The sequence below is a fragment of the Furipterus horrens genome, unplaced genomic scaffold (genome assembly GCF_987537825.1).
Source record: "Furipterus horrens unplaced genomic scaffold, mFurHor1.1.pri manual_scaffold_12, whole genome shotgun sequence".
Lineage (NCBI taxonomy): Eukaryota > Metazoa > Chordata > Mammalia > Chiroptera > Furipteridae > Furipterus > Furipterus horrens.
The window spans coordinates 34,587,261-34,602,808 of NW_028327182.1; the positions used below are offsets into that span (position 1 = coordinate 34,587,261).

The 15,548-nt window shown below is 37.3% G+C and overlaps 1 protein-coding gene across 1 annotated transcript in view; it reads left to right on the top strand.

Annotated features, from left to right (window-relative positions):
* Positions 1-15,548, top strand: part of DIAPH3 (diaphanous related formin 3) — a 474,633-nt gene that overhangs the window by 280,509 nt on the left and 178,576 nt on the right. Inside the window, exon 22 of the mRNA XM_090258348.1 lies at positions 4,533-4,662. Coding sequence (XP_090114474.1) covers positions 4,533-4,662 — 130 coding nt within the window. The remainder of the gene's footprint in view (positions 1-4,532; positions 4,663-15,548) is intronic.

Sequence of the window (15,548 nt, forward strand, 5' to 3'; positions counted from 1 at the left end):
CTGTATTCATTTTAAAAGGCATTAAATAATTAATTAAATGTCAATAATCAGCTTTTAAAATTCCAGGAACTATTTTTATTGAAGTATAGTTGGCATACAGTATTATATTAGTTTGAAGTATACAACATAGTGATTCAACATCAGTTTGTGTGTTGAATAGGTCAACATAGCAGTTGATCCTATTACATGGGTAATCAGGCTGTCTAGAAAGGTAGCTGTATGTTCCAGGAATGTGCTAGTCTTTGTATTAAGTTGTGCTGTGTATTAATACTTATGATGGCACAGAATTCCTCCCATTCTTGTATTGTATATTAACTTACTTTTCTTCTGAAAGTGATATAATATTTAGTGATGGTAGAATTTGTAAAAATATTACATACATGTATATATATTTATATACATACTTGCACATATATTATTTTTAATCTTCAAGCATATATTTATTGATTTGAGAGAGAGAGAGACATTGATGTGAGAGAAAGATCAATCAGTTGCCTCCCAGACACACACTCACTGGGGGCCAAACCTGCAACCCAGGTATGTGCCCTGACTTGCTATCAACCTTTTCATGTATGGGATGATGCTCCAACCAACTGAGCCACCGGCCAGGACACACACATACCTATTTTAAAGTGAGAAATTTTTGGAAAGGAAGCAAGTAAACAGGGCTGTCCCAGTTAGGTAGGCCAAGAATCTCCAGATCTGAATTAAATCCTGGTATGCAAAGAGTGATTTCTTTTTCCCCTCTTGTACATGTATCTTCTCTGGATGATTCCTCTGTTACAGGGAACACTGCCAGATTACCTGTATCCTGTGTTCACACTCGGTACGCCTTACCCCAATCACTGCACAGAACACAAGCTAACTTTCTATCCACTGCTTAATTTTTAGCTTAACCTCCTCTCCTCTCTGCTTGCATTCCTTGGCCATTGCAGCTTAGGATGGGTCTGTTCTGATCTTCAGGCCTCTGTTCTCCCTTTCATTCTGTACACCTGTTTGAGTTTATTTGATCAACTTTTTAGCTTTAGGGCTGACAGCTCACAAACTGATGCCCTTAGACCAGTTCAGTCCTTTTAAGTTCCACAGTTTGTCACCTTCAGAGGGATAAAAAATTGTTCTTGGTGAACAAAAATGTTTTACCATTACTATATGTAAAGCACAGATATACATACAGTACATAAACATATGTACAGTTTGCCTGTGGTTTTAAAATTCCGTGGGTGCAAACGATTAGGGGGAAAAAATCTTAAAAAGCGTTAGCTGTCAGTAATGAAAAAATGTCAAGAAACACTGTTGTACACCTATATAAGTCTGTCCTATTTGGACATTTCCACTTGGATGTTACTTAAAAACTTCTAACTCGACTTGTTCATAACTGAAATGATTTTTTCATTGCTCACCCCACCCAAAGTGTTCTCATCCTTTCTGTCTTTCCTCAATTAATGGCACCACCTGAGTTTGCATGTCACTTTGTCCTATTATTTCTGTTCCCAAAGCACTAACTCAGCTCAGGCTGTCGTGTTTCCCTGCCTGGATTATTGCTACAGCTCTTTAAATTACTCTTCCTGCTTCTGTGTTATTACCCTTGCTCTAATCCTTTATCCACACTGCCCTACAGGGAACTTTCTAAAGTGTACATCTCATCATCTCTCATCTGCTTAAAAACTCCAAATTTTTAGCAGTCAGAATCCCATTTCCATTGCATGGACTACCTTTTCTTTTCTTCACTTTTCTGACCTTCCAAATTTATATCTTTCTTCCTTCCTTCCTTCCTTCCTTCCTTCCTTCCTTCCTTCCTTCCTTCCTTTCTTTTTTTAAAGTATATTTTATTGGTTATGTTGTTACAGTAGTCCCAATTTTTTCCCTTTGCTCCACTCTTCCCAGTACCCCCTCCCTCCAGCAATCCCACCCCCCCTTAGTTCATGTCCATGGATCATGCATATAAGTTCTTTGGCTTCACCCTTACCTATATTATTCTGAACATCGCCCTGTCTATTTTGTACCAACCGATTATGCTTCTTAATCCCTGCACCATTTCCCCACCTCTCTCCCCATCCCCTCCCAGCTGATAACCCTCCAAGTGATCCCCATACCTATGATTCTGTTCCTATTCTGGTTTGCTTAGTTGGATTTTGTTTTTACTTTTTAGGTTCAGTTGTTGATAGTTGTAAGTTTGTTGTCATTTTAGTGTTGATAGTTTTGGTCTTCTTTTTCTTAAATAAGTCCCTTTAATATTTCATATAATAACGGCTTGGTGATGATGAACTCATTTAACTTTACCTTGCCTGGGAAGCACTTTATCTGCCCTTCCATTCTAAATTATAGCTTTGCTGGATAGAGTAGTCTTGGTTGTAGGTTCTTGCTTTTCATCATCTTGAATACTTATTGCCAGCCCCTTCTTGCCAGCAAAGTTTCTTTGGGAAGTCAGCTGATAGTCTTGTAGTCACTCCTTTGTAGGTAACTCTGCTTTTCTCTTGCTGCTTTTAAGATTCTATTTTTATCTTTAACCTTTGACATTTTAATTATGATGTGTTTTGGAGTGGTCCTTTTTGGGTCTGGCTTGTTTGGGACTCTCTGCTGCCTGGACTTGTATGTCTATTTTGTTCATTATTTTCTCACATAAGCTTTCAATTTCTTGCTCTTCCTCTTCTCCTTCTGGCACCCTTATGGTTTGGATGCTGGCACGATTAAAGTTGTCCCAGAGATTCCTAAGCCTCTCCTCATTTTTTTTTTTCAATTCTTGTTTCCTCATTCTGTACTTGTTGACTGTTTTTTTCTTCCTTGTATTCCAAACCATTGACTTGAACCTTGATTTTCTTCCCTTCACCATTGGTTTTGTGTGGATTTTCCTTCATTCCATTTAGCATAGCCTTCACTTCTTCCCTTATGTGTTTGCCATACTCAAGCATATCTGTCAAGCCTTTGAGCATCTTTATCACCAGTGTTTTGAACTTTCTGTCTGTTGGGTTGGCTATCTCCTCTTCTGTGAGGTTGGCTGTTTCCTCGTCACTTAGTTCTCCCACTGGAACCTTGATCCGTTCCCCCTTGTGAGCCATACTTCTCTGTCTCCTCATCTTGACAGGCTCCTGTGTTTGTTTGCCTCTGTGTCTTAAGTAGAGCTGTCGTACCTGTTATGTTGTAAGGGGCGGAGCCTTAGGGATTTGTCAGTACAGGTGACCCATTTCACCATGTTGTGACACTGTTTGTGGGGGAGGGGTCTGAGAGGGAACAATGCTGCTTGCTCAGCACTCGCCCCTTTTCCAGGCACTTCTCCCACTTCCGTATGGGACTGGTGCCTCTCTAGCTATTGCCCTGGCCATCATTCCCAGAGTTGGTGGGTCTGTGCACATTCTCGGACCACTGGGGCCCTTTAAACAAGCAGACTCTGCTGAGAGACCATCAGTTTCTTTCTCCGCCCCAACTCCCACTGGTTTGAACAGTCAGAAGCAATGAGGCTTTATTTTTCCTGGTGCTGGGACCATGAACTGTGTGGTCTGGTGTGGTGCTGGGAGTGCTCCCCAGGTGTCCCTCCCTAGTTTTTAAAATGTGTGACCTCACTTTCCACCAGCCTGTAGCTGCCGATGCTGCTGCTGTCATCACACTGCATCCTCTCCACTTCTCCTACCTGTCTGGATGAGTGTTTCTTCTTTATATCTTTGTTTATTGGACTTCCATGCAGCTTGATTTTCTGGATCTTCTGGTTGTCTCTGGTTTTGAGGTAGTTGTATTCCTTCTTAGTTGTGGAGGGAGATGTAGTGTGTCTGTCTAGGCCTCCATCTTGGCCGGAAGTCCAAATTTATATCTTCTTCCTCTACCTTCTTGCCCTCCCTGACACATACTTGTATTTTGGAGTCTTGAAGACTTCTCAGATGGGCCTTTTTCTTCCTCATCCATGGCCTTTGCAAAAGCTGCTCCTTCTGCTCGTGATATTAAGCTTTTGGGTTTTTTTTCTTTTCTTCGCTAACCCCATACAACTTCCTCTTTACCGATGTTCAATTTAGATGTCAGGTCTTCCTAAATGTACTTTGTGATTAGTTTTATTGTACTATTTGTCACACCAGGGTAAATAGGTATTTTCCTGTTTTTTTGTTTTTTTCACTAAACAGCTTCTCAAGAAATGACTGTGTCATCTCTCGTATCTGCAGCTCCTGCAGTAAATAGTGGGGATTTCATTCAAATGGACCAAATGAAAAAATGATCAAATGTGGGGGTGTTTTAAAAAACACTATTTATTGACTTTCAGGTTATTCTGCTTTCTTAGGTACTTACCATATATTTGTTTACCCATAAACTGTTGCATACCAGATTGGATTAAACTTATTCCTTTTGTCAATTAATGTTAATGACTGACCAAATAACAAATGTAAAAAGTAGCTTTTCAGGTATTTAAATACTTGCTGTTTAAAAACAGAATTAACTAATTTTACTTCTCATTTATCCTTATCTACAAAATATGGTATTAATATTATTTAAATAGGCAGATTATCAAAATATGTTTGACTCTGTTTTTTTCTACCTCTCATCCTATTTAGCTAAAGGACACAAAATCAGCAGATCAGAAAACAACTCTTCTTCATTTCCTGGTGGAAATATGTGAAGAAAAGTACCCTGATATTCTGAATTTTGTGGATGATTTGGAACATTTGGACAAAGCTAGCAAAGGTTTGTGCTTTTATAAAAAACATTCCACTGTTCAGGGTCTTCAGTTCTTAAAGACAGAAAATAATATCTTAGATTTGAGCATGTTTGCTATTTTGTACTGTTTTTACACTGAATACATCATTTTAAAAATAGAAGTTGTAGAATATTTGTTTAATGAATTGTCATTATTGGAGCTATGAGTTTAATTTGATTAGATAATGAGGCCCTATATTAAAAAGTCTGATGTTTGCAGTTTAAACTTTGCGAGTACCTGCCGCTCTCCTGCTGCTCCCCTGGTGGCCAGTGTCATGCTCCCTTGACTCATTGTAATTCACAAGCACTGAAGGACAATTGTGTATCTGAGACGAGCAGTAGTGATGTGCCCCCTGCTCCCCTAAGTCCTAAATCTGTCTCCACCCACCTTGCAGGTGGAGCCTGCTTCCTCTGTCCTGGTAGGCACCAGACTTCCAGAGATTCAGTTCTACCCTGCTTCTAGTCCCAACTGTGAGCTTAGATCAGGTTATAGAGGGTCATAGAAAGAGTTGGGACCTATTATTAATGCTTGGTTGTAATATGATCAAAGGTAATTTTTTGAACACCTGAAAAATCTAGTTCTTATTTGTATATCATATTGATCCTATGGGGGAGGGTGCATAATTGGCTCACAACAACCAATTTACGAATACACATTTGTATGAAGATACATAAATGTGTGCATATACATTGTGGAAGATGACTCACTTGAAATGGTGGACTACCTGTACTGTTTTTGTGTTGAGCACTGGTCATTAGTAATATCAAAGTGTTCTGTAATTTGTTTATTTCCTTCATAAATTTAGAATTTGTCAACTTAAAGAGAGATACCTTATTTTTTCCATAATATAGTGAATACTTCTTCTTTAATAAAAAAATTTACTTCTTTCATTCCCTACCCCATTTAAATTGTTTTTCTTTCCATAAAATGGGGACTGTAGCAATTTATCTGCATAAAGGCATGTGGTTAGATGAGATGAGATATTCTTTGACACTTTTTTCTGAGATATATGTTTTTTTGAAGTGTATATCTCATACATCAGAGAAGGAAAACTCTGACTCCAAAAAACCTCCGCTGCCTTGCGGCATACCTCTTCAGGGGAAAGGCTAAGGGAGTAAACCCCGACAGAAAATCCGGAGCCGGAGTCCCTAAGGCGGTTTGACGTTGTAGTCAACACCGGCAACTCCTGCGGCGCACCTGAAGCCAAGCTGTATTGACTCCGTCTTTCCCTTGGACCCTTCAGCTGCGAAGAGAGGGGGGGTCTGCTGCATGGGCAACAGCAGACCCTCCATATCACCATGCCCAGGCTCTGTAGCTTCAGCGTCATCGCAAGATGTCGATTCAACACGGGAGGAGACAGATACCGTGTCACTCCCGAGTCGGACTGCACAGCCATTTTCGGCGGTGCAGATGGACTCTTAAGAAGCTACACCATCGTCTCTCGAGACGGACGGCTGCCGACGACGATATCTCATACACTTTTGTGGGGTGGGTGGGTGCTGGAAATATTGTTCTGGATTTTTAAGACTGAAACTAAACTTTTACTTTTACTTTCACTCCTGTCTTCCAATGTGCTAATGATAAATGAATTACTTACTTTGTCTTTGTGCCACCTTAAAAGGTGCTGGGTATAAGAATATTGGTATGTATGTGAAATGTAAGAATGAAAATAATTCAAATTATTTTCTTACATTAAATAATGTGAGATAGGGTCAAAGGGCATAGAGAAAAAAATAAAAAATAATTCAGTGATACTCAAAATAGTTTTAAGCGATTGGTCCTTTAACTTAGGGAAGGTAACATTTCTGAAATGAGAGTTTGGAAATTTTGGAATGAAATTTGAATTAACAGAGTGAAAAAGAATTGAAAATGGGTATACTTGATGAACATTAAACTTGGTAAGTAACAGAGTGGTAGATGAAAAAGTGGTCCCAAGTGCTTTGAAATATAGAGGAAGAAAAAGTAGTTGAGTAGTTAATAGCTTATGTTGACATTAAGTATTGAACAGGAATTAAAGCAGTGCAAACATTTTCCGCTAATAGTGGTTTTTATTTCTGATCATTTCAGCATCTTCCCTGCTAGTTCTAAAACTGAACAGTAAACCTGAACATACTTCTCTTGCAGATGCAGTTTTCATCATAGAATTTACTTTCTGTCAGTTTTTGCTTGTAAATTAAGTTTTTGAAATATTTATCATGACTCATTTTATTGTACTTAAAATTCTGTACAAATATTACAGTATTTTAATTTTGAAAACTATTCAACTTTCATAAGGTCTTGCAGAGTTGTAATTTGGTAATTAGATTCTTCTGTTTATTTTCTTTTTTGCTGTTTCTATGGGGCAGTCCAGGGCCTTGGAGGTTTTAGTTTCCATCTGTTATAGTAGAGGAACACATGTGGATGGGTCAGCAGATACTGCTAATGTGTTTCACAGGGAGCAGCAAACTTCATATTTGAAATAGAATAGCCATCTCTGAGATATGTTTTTTATAGTGTAGGTGATTGTTGAACATAATTTCTTTCTTTTTATGCTTATATCACCCTATTAATGCATGGTATTTTAGAGGAATAAATGTGATGTTTTGGATTAAATAAGTCGGTTTGCTTTGGTGTATTTCAATGCTCTTATATATCATTATTTAAAAGTTTTCAGATTTGAAATCTCCTTAGTGAGCTATCTCATGAATTAAAAAGTACCTTTGTTTTTTGAGACATACCAAATCTTGGCCATTAGGTACTCCTGGATCAGCAGGGGGAATTTTCATTGCAACTAATGAGCTTACCCATATGACAATTTTCAAAAATCTACTTCATTAGGGCTGCTTCTTTTCTGAGAGATAATAGCTTACAGCTTATCTGTTGCATTTCAGTGAAAATATTTCAGGTCATTATTGTTATTTCTGTATACCATTGTGATAGTTCTTTCCTTTCTGGACTTCTAAGGGTTGAATACATTTTCCCTAGTTTAAACAAGTGAAATTAATGAACTCTAATCTATGAAGGTTTTATTGATTATTTCACATGGCCTGTTTCATTATTAAATTGGCATGGTATTTTATTAATGAGTAGGAAATATGACAAAACTGTGACTCTTGGTGTATATTAAAATAAAACAAAGGTAAGTTTACAGTGTCGCCTTGTTCAGCTCTGTCTTGTAGGGTTATCATGCCTCTAGCATATACTTCCATTAATCCCTAGACGGTCAACTCTGAATTCTAGAAATGTCATGCTAGTTCCCTCTGTAAGTTCCTCGCTCATTCATTAAACAAGCATATGTTGTATGATTAGTCTGTGCCGGAAACTGTTCTCTTGTCTTGCTGCTGATCCAAGGTACAGTTTCTGTCTTAGTGCAGCTCAGGCTCCCTCACTCATACCTGGCTTCTGTCCCAGCTGGCTCCTCCCTCAGTGTCCTTTACTTCCTCCTCCTCTTCTATGCAACCTCTAAGTATTGCTGTTCTTGTTAGCCTAATACTGAGTCCTTCCCTTTTCTTCTGCCTATAGCTTCTCCTCAGGGGATGTCTTCAGTTCCCAGGGGCTTAAATACCATCATAACATTAATGACTTACAAATTTATATCTGACGCGTTTCTTCTAAGTTCCACACTTGTAGAGCCAACAGCTTACTTGCCATCTCCAGCTGCATCTCAATTTGTAGGTCACAGCGTGCCATAAAACGTGGCTGTTAATTTTATACCTTTAACCTCTCCTCCCCAAAATCTAGATACTTGAGAAAATCCTTAGCCCCCTTCCTTCTATTCCTTTTTTCTTTTATCCTATCTTTTTACAGCCTTTCAGCATCCCAACTGAGAGTTCTGTGGTAGATTCTGAGTTAAATCTACGGGAAGTGGCAGCTGTGGCCTAAAATGTCTAGTTTTCTCCTTCATCAAGTATCAAGTAAATGTCACCTTCTCTTTGGTGCTTTATCCTGGTTTTTACTGGGAACCTCACCAAAATCTCTGTGTATTCCACTTTGTCCTTCAGGATAAATCTATAGGTTTTATAGGAAATCTTAGACCACTACTTAAGAACTCCTACTATATATTAAAGACCATTCCTGGAACTGCTGAGAATGTAATTAGCTTCTAGAGAAAAGGCAACATGCAATGTATTATCAGAGTGGCTTTAATGATCACCCATTTTTATTTTTGTCACTTTTTTTCTGTTTCCACATTTTTAGCTTTCAGGAGCATTCTTTGATATATTTGTTGTTTTTTTTTTGTTTTTTTTTTTTTTCTTCTCCATTTTAAAGACCTCTGCTTTTAAGGCTTTATTTGTTTGCTTTTAGCTAGTAATTTCTTGGTCTAACCCAAATATTTGTCTACTCAAATACATCTCCTAGTTTTCAATTCCTCCTGACTTTCCAACATTTTATGATAAATGCCTTACTAAATACCAAATGTTTGTCTTTTATTCACCTACTGTGAACACTTAGAACACTTAATTTCCAGGTGGCTGCCACCTGGAAACTGCATAGTGTTTGAAAATTTCAAATTCATCTACTATAACAAGCAGAAAACATTTTCAAAGGCTTCCATTAACATCCTTATGCTATAGACTCACAAAAATGTCATTGAAAATTTATTAGTTTAATATATATACAGAGAGAATGTATATATTTTGAATATTTAGTGTTATTAATTCAATTGCATTTTATATTTTAAATGTATATTGTCAGTTCATTAAAATATTTATTGTATAAGTTAACCACATAAGTAACATTGTGTTAGTTGAAACAATTATGTCATGAAGACTAGGTTGGAGCCTCATAATTTTATAAGTAATTTATTTCATGTTTTAAATCAATTGTAAGATATTAAAGTTTTTGAAAATACACATTATTATACATTTATCCCAATATAATGAAGTAATTTGATAGTATACATTGTTGCTGGGAGGGCATTTATATTAAAATAATGTTGTTAGAGCAGAAAACATGTAGGATATTGCTTTCATTTAATTGTCAATTAAGCACAAAAAAATACATGTTCTCGCTCTCTCTCTCTCTCTCCTGTATGTAGAGATAGGGCTTTTAAAGGTGATTAAGTTAAAATGAGGCCTTCAGGGTAAACTCTTAATACAACCTGACTGGTCATCTTACAAGAAGAGGAAATTTGGACTCACACAGAGACACCCAAGCTGTGCATGCACACAAGACAGACCATGTGGGAACACAGTGAGAAGGCAGACGTCTGCAACCCAGGAGTGGGGCTTCAGAACTAATCAAACCTACTAACACCTTATCTTGGACTCTAAAACTTTGAGGAAATAGATTTCTGTTGTTTGAGCTACCCAGTCTGTGGTATTTTTGTGATGGTAGCCCTAGCAAACAAATACACTAACTTTTTTTGCTTAGAGTTTTTTGGCTACAAAATAGAGTAGCCTACCTGAATGATTGTTTTTACTTTATCAAATCAGTTGAAGAAACAGTGATAAACCTGCTGTGCTGAATGTTCATTCACACTAATCAGTTAGGGAAATCAAAGGCTTTTGTACAAACCATGAATTATCACAAGATTTTAAATAATTACAGGTATGTCTTGATTCCTTTTTTTGAATAGACATGACAGATACATTATTAGTACATGTAGAAAGAAACGTTGAGGTATTCTTAATATATTTATGAATATTTACATTTAATTTCAGGGTTAGGTCAATGGCATCTCCTAGATTTTGTTTTAGAATGCATTCATTTATACTGAGTTGTACTGTTTCTTTTTTTGCCTTTTACTCACTGTATCCCAATGTATATTTATTTGCCACATATCCCTGCTTTGCTAATATAGTAGTTGTAATATTGTTATAAGCAAGTGACTGATAAAAGCTAGTTACACTGAGTCATCTTTTGACACTTTTCCAAAAGAGAAGAAATGGATAGATGGTTTTTCCTATATATATTTTTGCCCATTATCCTATGGAAATAATGTAAACATTCGGTGTTTCCTAATCTGGGAGGGCGGGCACTGGTTATAAAGGTCAATGGTAGAGTAACAAGCTGCATCTATAAAGCTAGTCTCTTGAGTTCTATGTAGTTAGGCCTCAATGATCTAATTTGACAATCTGTAACCATCTAATAACTATACTTAGGAACCATAATCTGATTATTATTACAAGTCAAATATGAAAAAGCTTAACTTTTTAAAAATGCAATTCACACATATTTTTGCATATACTTACTAAAAGGGCAATATTTGTAAAATTAACACTTTTAACATAAGATATGAGGAAATATAACTGGGCCATTCACAAGATAATTACAGGACTTATGAAAAATATTGACAGTGCACCATAAGCACGGTGTACTTGTCAGGAGCCACAGGTCCAAGTTGTCTGATGAACATCATCATTTTGTTTTAAATTCTGCCAGTTTATTTTCAGGGATTATCTGTGAAGAGTTTGGCCTCTGAAGTTTAAATTGGAGACTTTCATGCAGTATTTTATAGTGCAAATATAAACTGTTTTGGAAAGCAGCAGATAGAAATAGAGAAAGAAATGGCCAAAAGCCCTGTAAGGGAGAAGGATTCTGTGGATTGACATTGCAGAACACTGGGCATGGAGGAGCTACTTGAAGCCAAAGATTATTTTTTGAGATACTGAGCTAGGAACATTTCCTGAGTCGGCTGGTGCTTGGGCTGATAGATGATGATGAAGAAGAAAACTACATCAGAAGGCCTCTATATCTTTTTGGAGGTTAGCAGACGGAACGTGGCATCAATACAGCATTAATCTTTTCAAGAAACTAACAGTTTACAGTGTTTTTAGATTTTTGGCCAGCTACAGATTTGAAATAGCTATTCAAACAGTTATATCAGTGTCACCTATGAGCCATAGCTAGCATCAAGTAACAGGACAGGACCAACAGTGACAACCGAGGTCCTGGAGCTTTCTTAGACTGCTGGCTGTAAAGCAATATTTACTGCACCTCAGTTTTGCAACCTAAAGTGGGAAATAAGCAACAAGGTAGATGAAAGAAAATTTCAGAATGAGAGCATTCTGAAGGACAGTTTAACAAGGCAAATCTGTCTACCAGAGGGAAATCTAAGCAGTGGATGGGAAAATGCCTTTATGGCAATCTGTTGAATCTCATTGTTCACGGGGTTGACATGGGACCAAATGGGGAGGCGTGGAGTTGATCGGATGCAGCAGGTAGAATAGTGTGCTGTGTTCATGCAGCTTGAAGTATGTAGAATTAGTAATTATATTATTTTTGTAAGGCTGCCATAACTAATTATCACACACTAGGTTAAACAACAAATTTATCACCTGTTGAGGAATACAGAAGTCTGAAATCAAAGTATCAGTAGAATCGGTTCTTTCTGCAGGCTCTCAGGGAGGAAACATCTGACATGTGTCTCTCAGCTTCTAGAGGCTGCCTGCTGCCCTTGGCGTTTTCCTGCCTCCCTCTCATGTTGCCTTCTTTGTGTCTCTGTGCCCTCACCTCTCCTCAGAAAGACACACCAGTCATTTAATTTAGGGCCCTTCCTAAATCCAGGCAGATATCTCAAGATCCTTAACGGGTTCCCTCTCCAAAGATCCTTTTTCCAAATAAGTCATGTTATGAGCTGCTGTGTAAACATGGGTCTTCGAGGATACTATTTAGCTCAATACAGCCATCCCTGTCATCAGTCCCATAACTGAGGGAGGTAGCATTATCGTCTTTGAGTATTATGAAACAGCTAAGGGAAATTACAGATAGGTATATGTGGACAGCATTTATCATTATGTTGTGAAACATTTTGGTGTTTAACAGTTGTTTGGTAAGCTTGTGGAACACCCTTTTCTTAAGTCATATACAAATACTAAAGCAATTAAAACCAAAATTCATAATATGTCTCTGAATTTAAGGATTTTTATTAACAGATAGTGATAATTACAATAACTCCAATGAGTGATTTCAGTAGGCAAAATAAAAGCATGATCCTTGCCCTGGCTGGTGTGGCTCAGTGGACTGAACACCAGCCTGCTAAGCAAAGGGTCGCTGGTTCAATTCCCAGTCAAGGCACATGCCTGTGTTGCAGGCCAGGTCCCCAGTTGGGGGTGCATGAGAACCAACCACACATTGTTGTTATCTCTCTCTCTCTCTTTCTCTCTCTCTCTCTCTCTCTCTCTCTCTCTCTCTCTCTCTTCCCCTCTCTCCAAAAAATAAAAAAATAAATAAATAATTTTTTTTTTTCAGAAAGTGATCCCAGTTAGATTGTGCAGCCATTGTATTATGGGAGAGGCTGTTATTACTCTGAAGCTAGACAGTGGGGATTCAAACCCCAGATCTACTATCTGCTTGTTGATAAAAGTATAACCTGGATGAGTTTTTTTTTTTTTTTTAACCTATGTAATGGGGGTTGTATAATTGTGCTGAGTCAAGGTTTGTAGTGAGGAATAAATAATATGTGTAAATGCTCATAAAGTTTGAATAGCATCTAGTAAGCACTATATAAGTATTCTTTATATTTGTTGTAGTTGTTTTTCCTGTTATTTTTTAATGATTACTTCTTGTTGACATAGATCTGACTATGGTGTGAGCAATGGTGCATGTAAACATGAGTCTCTATGAGTAGTATATGATAGAATTTTAATACATATTCTCAAAAGACATTTCAACAGATTTCAACTGTCTTACCTGACACTTAAGAAAGCTTTAGAATGAAAGGCCAAGAACTTGGCCTTTCTGTTATTGAAAAATTTTTACACTTTTCTAAAAATTAGAGGATAATATCTTTATAGGAAATTACACAAATCATAAATGTCCAGCTCAATGCATTTTCACTAATTGGGCATACTAGCATAGGGAATGGAACTTGGAAAATGAGTTCTATTTTACCTCCTGTGCTTCAGCCTGACACTCTTATTTTTATTTCTTAGTTTAAGCTTTGCTAAGGTTTCTTTATAGAAATCCTATAGAAAAAGGGTTTCTATTATTAAATAAGCTTTAAAAACAACTAATCTTCCAGCAACTATTTAGCAGCATGGAGGTTAATATTTTATGGAAGTGTTTGTATGTTATTTAAAAAACAATTTTATCAGCCCAGGGTTACTAAGGAGTGTCACATGAAAATATAAACTAATGTTTAAGATAAATGATATAAACAATGGAAACATCTAAAAAGGTGTTTACTCATCTTCATAGAAAAGCCTAAAGAGAATGTTAAGTACTCTCAAAAGGTCATCTTTAAGGATAGATTTTTAAATTGCTCCATAGGGAGACCCTTTTGTTATGTAAATATATAGAGTTTTGATGCTAGTTTCTCAGCAGCTGTGTGTCAAACTACATATTTTAAGGAAAAAGAACTAGTGCTTATTAATCATTTTTGATATGTTTTGACCTTATAAGGAAAGAACTGTTCCCCCCAAATTTATTGAAACTCTCGCTGCATAGTAGACACAGTCCTAGGTACTAGTATTAGCAAGGATTAGACTGACTTCGAGTGACAGTAAAAAACAACAACTGTGGCTTAAATGAGATTTATTCATTCATTATTTCATGAGTTGTTTATGTAATGTCTCTTATGTCCCAGGAACCATTTGGGGTACTGGATAGAGTACATGAACACTAAGGAAAGTCTGCTCTCTTGAAGTTTACATTTTAGGTTGTGGATACAAAACATAAACCAAAGAAAGCAGTCAGTGTATATTATGTCAGATAGTTAACTTTGGAATTCCAAGGCAGAGTGTTTTGGAATTTATATTGAGGGGTTAGAGAGGCCTTGTAGGGAAGATGACCTTTGCAAAACTTGAAGAAGGTGTGAGTGAGGACACAAGGTGTTTGAGTATTTGAGGGAAGCACTCCAGGCAGAGGGAATAGCAAGTGTACAGACCCCAAGATATGGAAGTGAGACTGGAACAGTGGGAGGAAGGGGGACTGTAATAGTAGATAAGGTCAGAAAGGTAACAGATCTTATAGGACTTTATTGGCCATTGTAAGGATTTGCCTTTACTCTGTTATGGGAAGCCGTTGGAAGGGTTTTGAGCAGAATGACATCTGACTTGCATTTTCATAGGATTGCTTTGGCTGTTATTTTGCAGGGGGAATATAAAAAAACAATCGCAGAACTACCTGGATGCTATAATAATAATAATGCAGGGCAGAGAAAATGTTGGCTTGGGCCAGGAGTAGGTAGCAAGTGTCGTGGCAAGGATTGAGACAATGTCTACACTGAAGGTAGAACCAACAAGATTTCCAATGATTGGGTGTGGGGGATATGAGAGAAAGAGGATTCATAACACCAGTCATTGAGATGATGTAGGAGTGGGTTTGAGAAGGAAGATGAGAAGTTCCAATTTGAAAATATGAGTTGACAATGCCTTTTAAACAGCAAGGAAAGATGTCCAACAGGCCATGGAGTTCAGGGGAAAGATCTAGACAGGAGAAACATTTGGAAATTTTTAGGTCCAGAGATCTGCAGTCCAGGACTTTGTTAGGCAACATGGTCTCCGGTAACCATGTAAGAAAACTCATCTTATAATTTGCAAGTCAGACAATCTGTCCTTAATATTTGACATGGAACACATTAAAAGCAGTAACACCTTGCTCCGATATACATGCAGACAAAACCATTATCCTGAGAGAACATTTTGAATATTGTTACAAACAACTTTATTAAGGACCACTTTTGTTTGACATTTACCACATTCTTGAACACATTATTTTATAGATAGGAATTCTCAAGTTACTATATGTAAACATGATTTTCTATTAGATAGGCTTCTCCCACTAATATTGTTTTCTCTTCTAAAAAGCTATTTTGCGTTTAAAGCCTCTTCATAGTTGAGGATAACAAGGGTGCTTATGTCTCCCCAGCGAGTATGAAGTGGGACAACAGAAGTGACTGGCACCCTGTCATTGGCAGAGCCTATGAATTCCTCAGCTTGCCTTCTCCCTA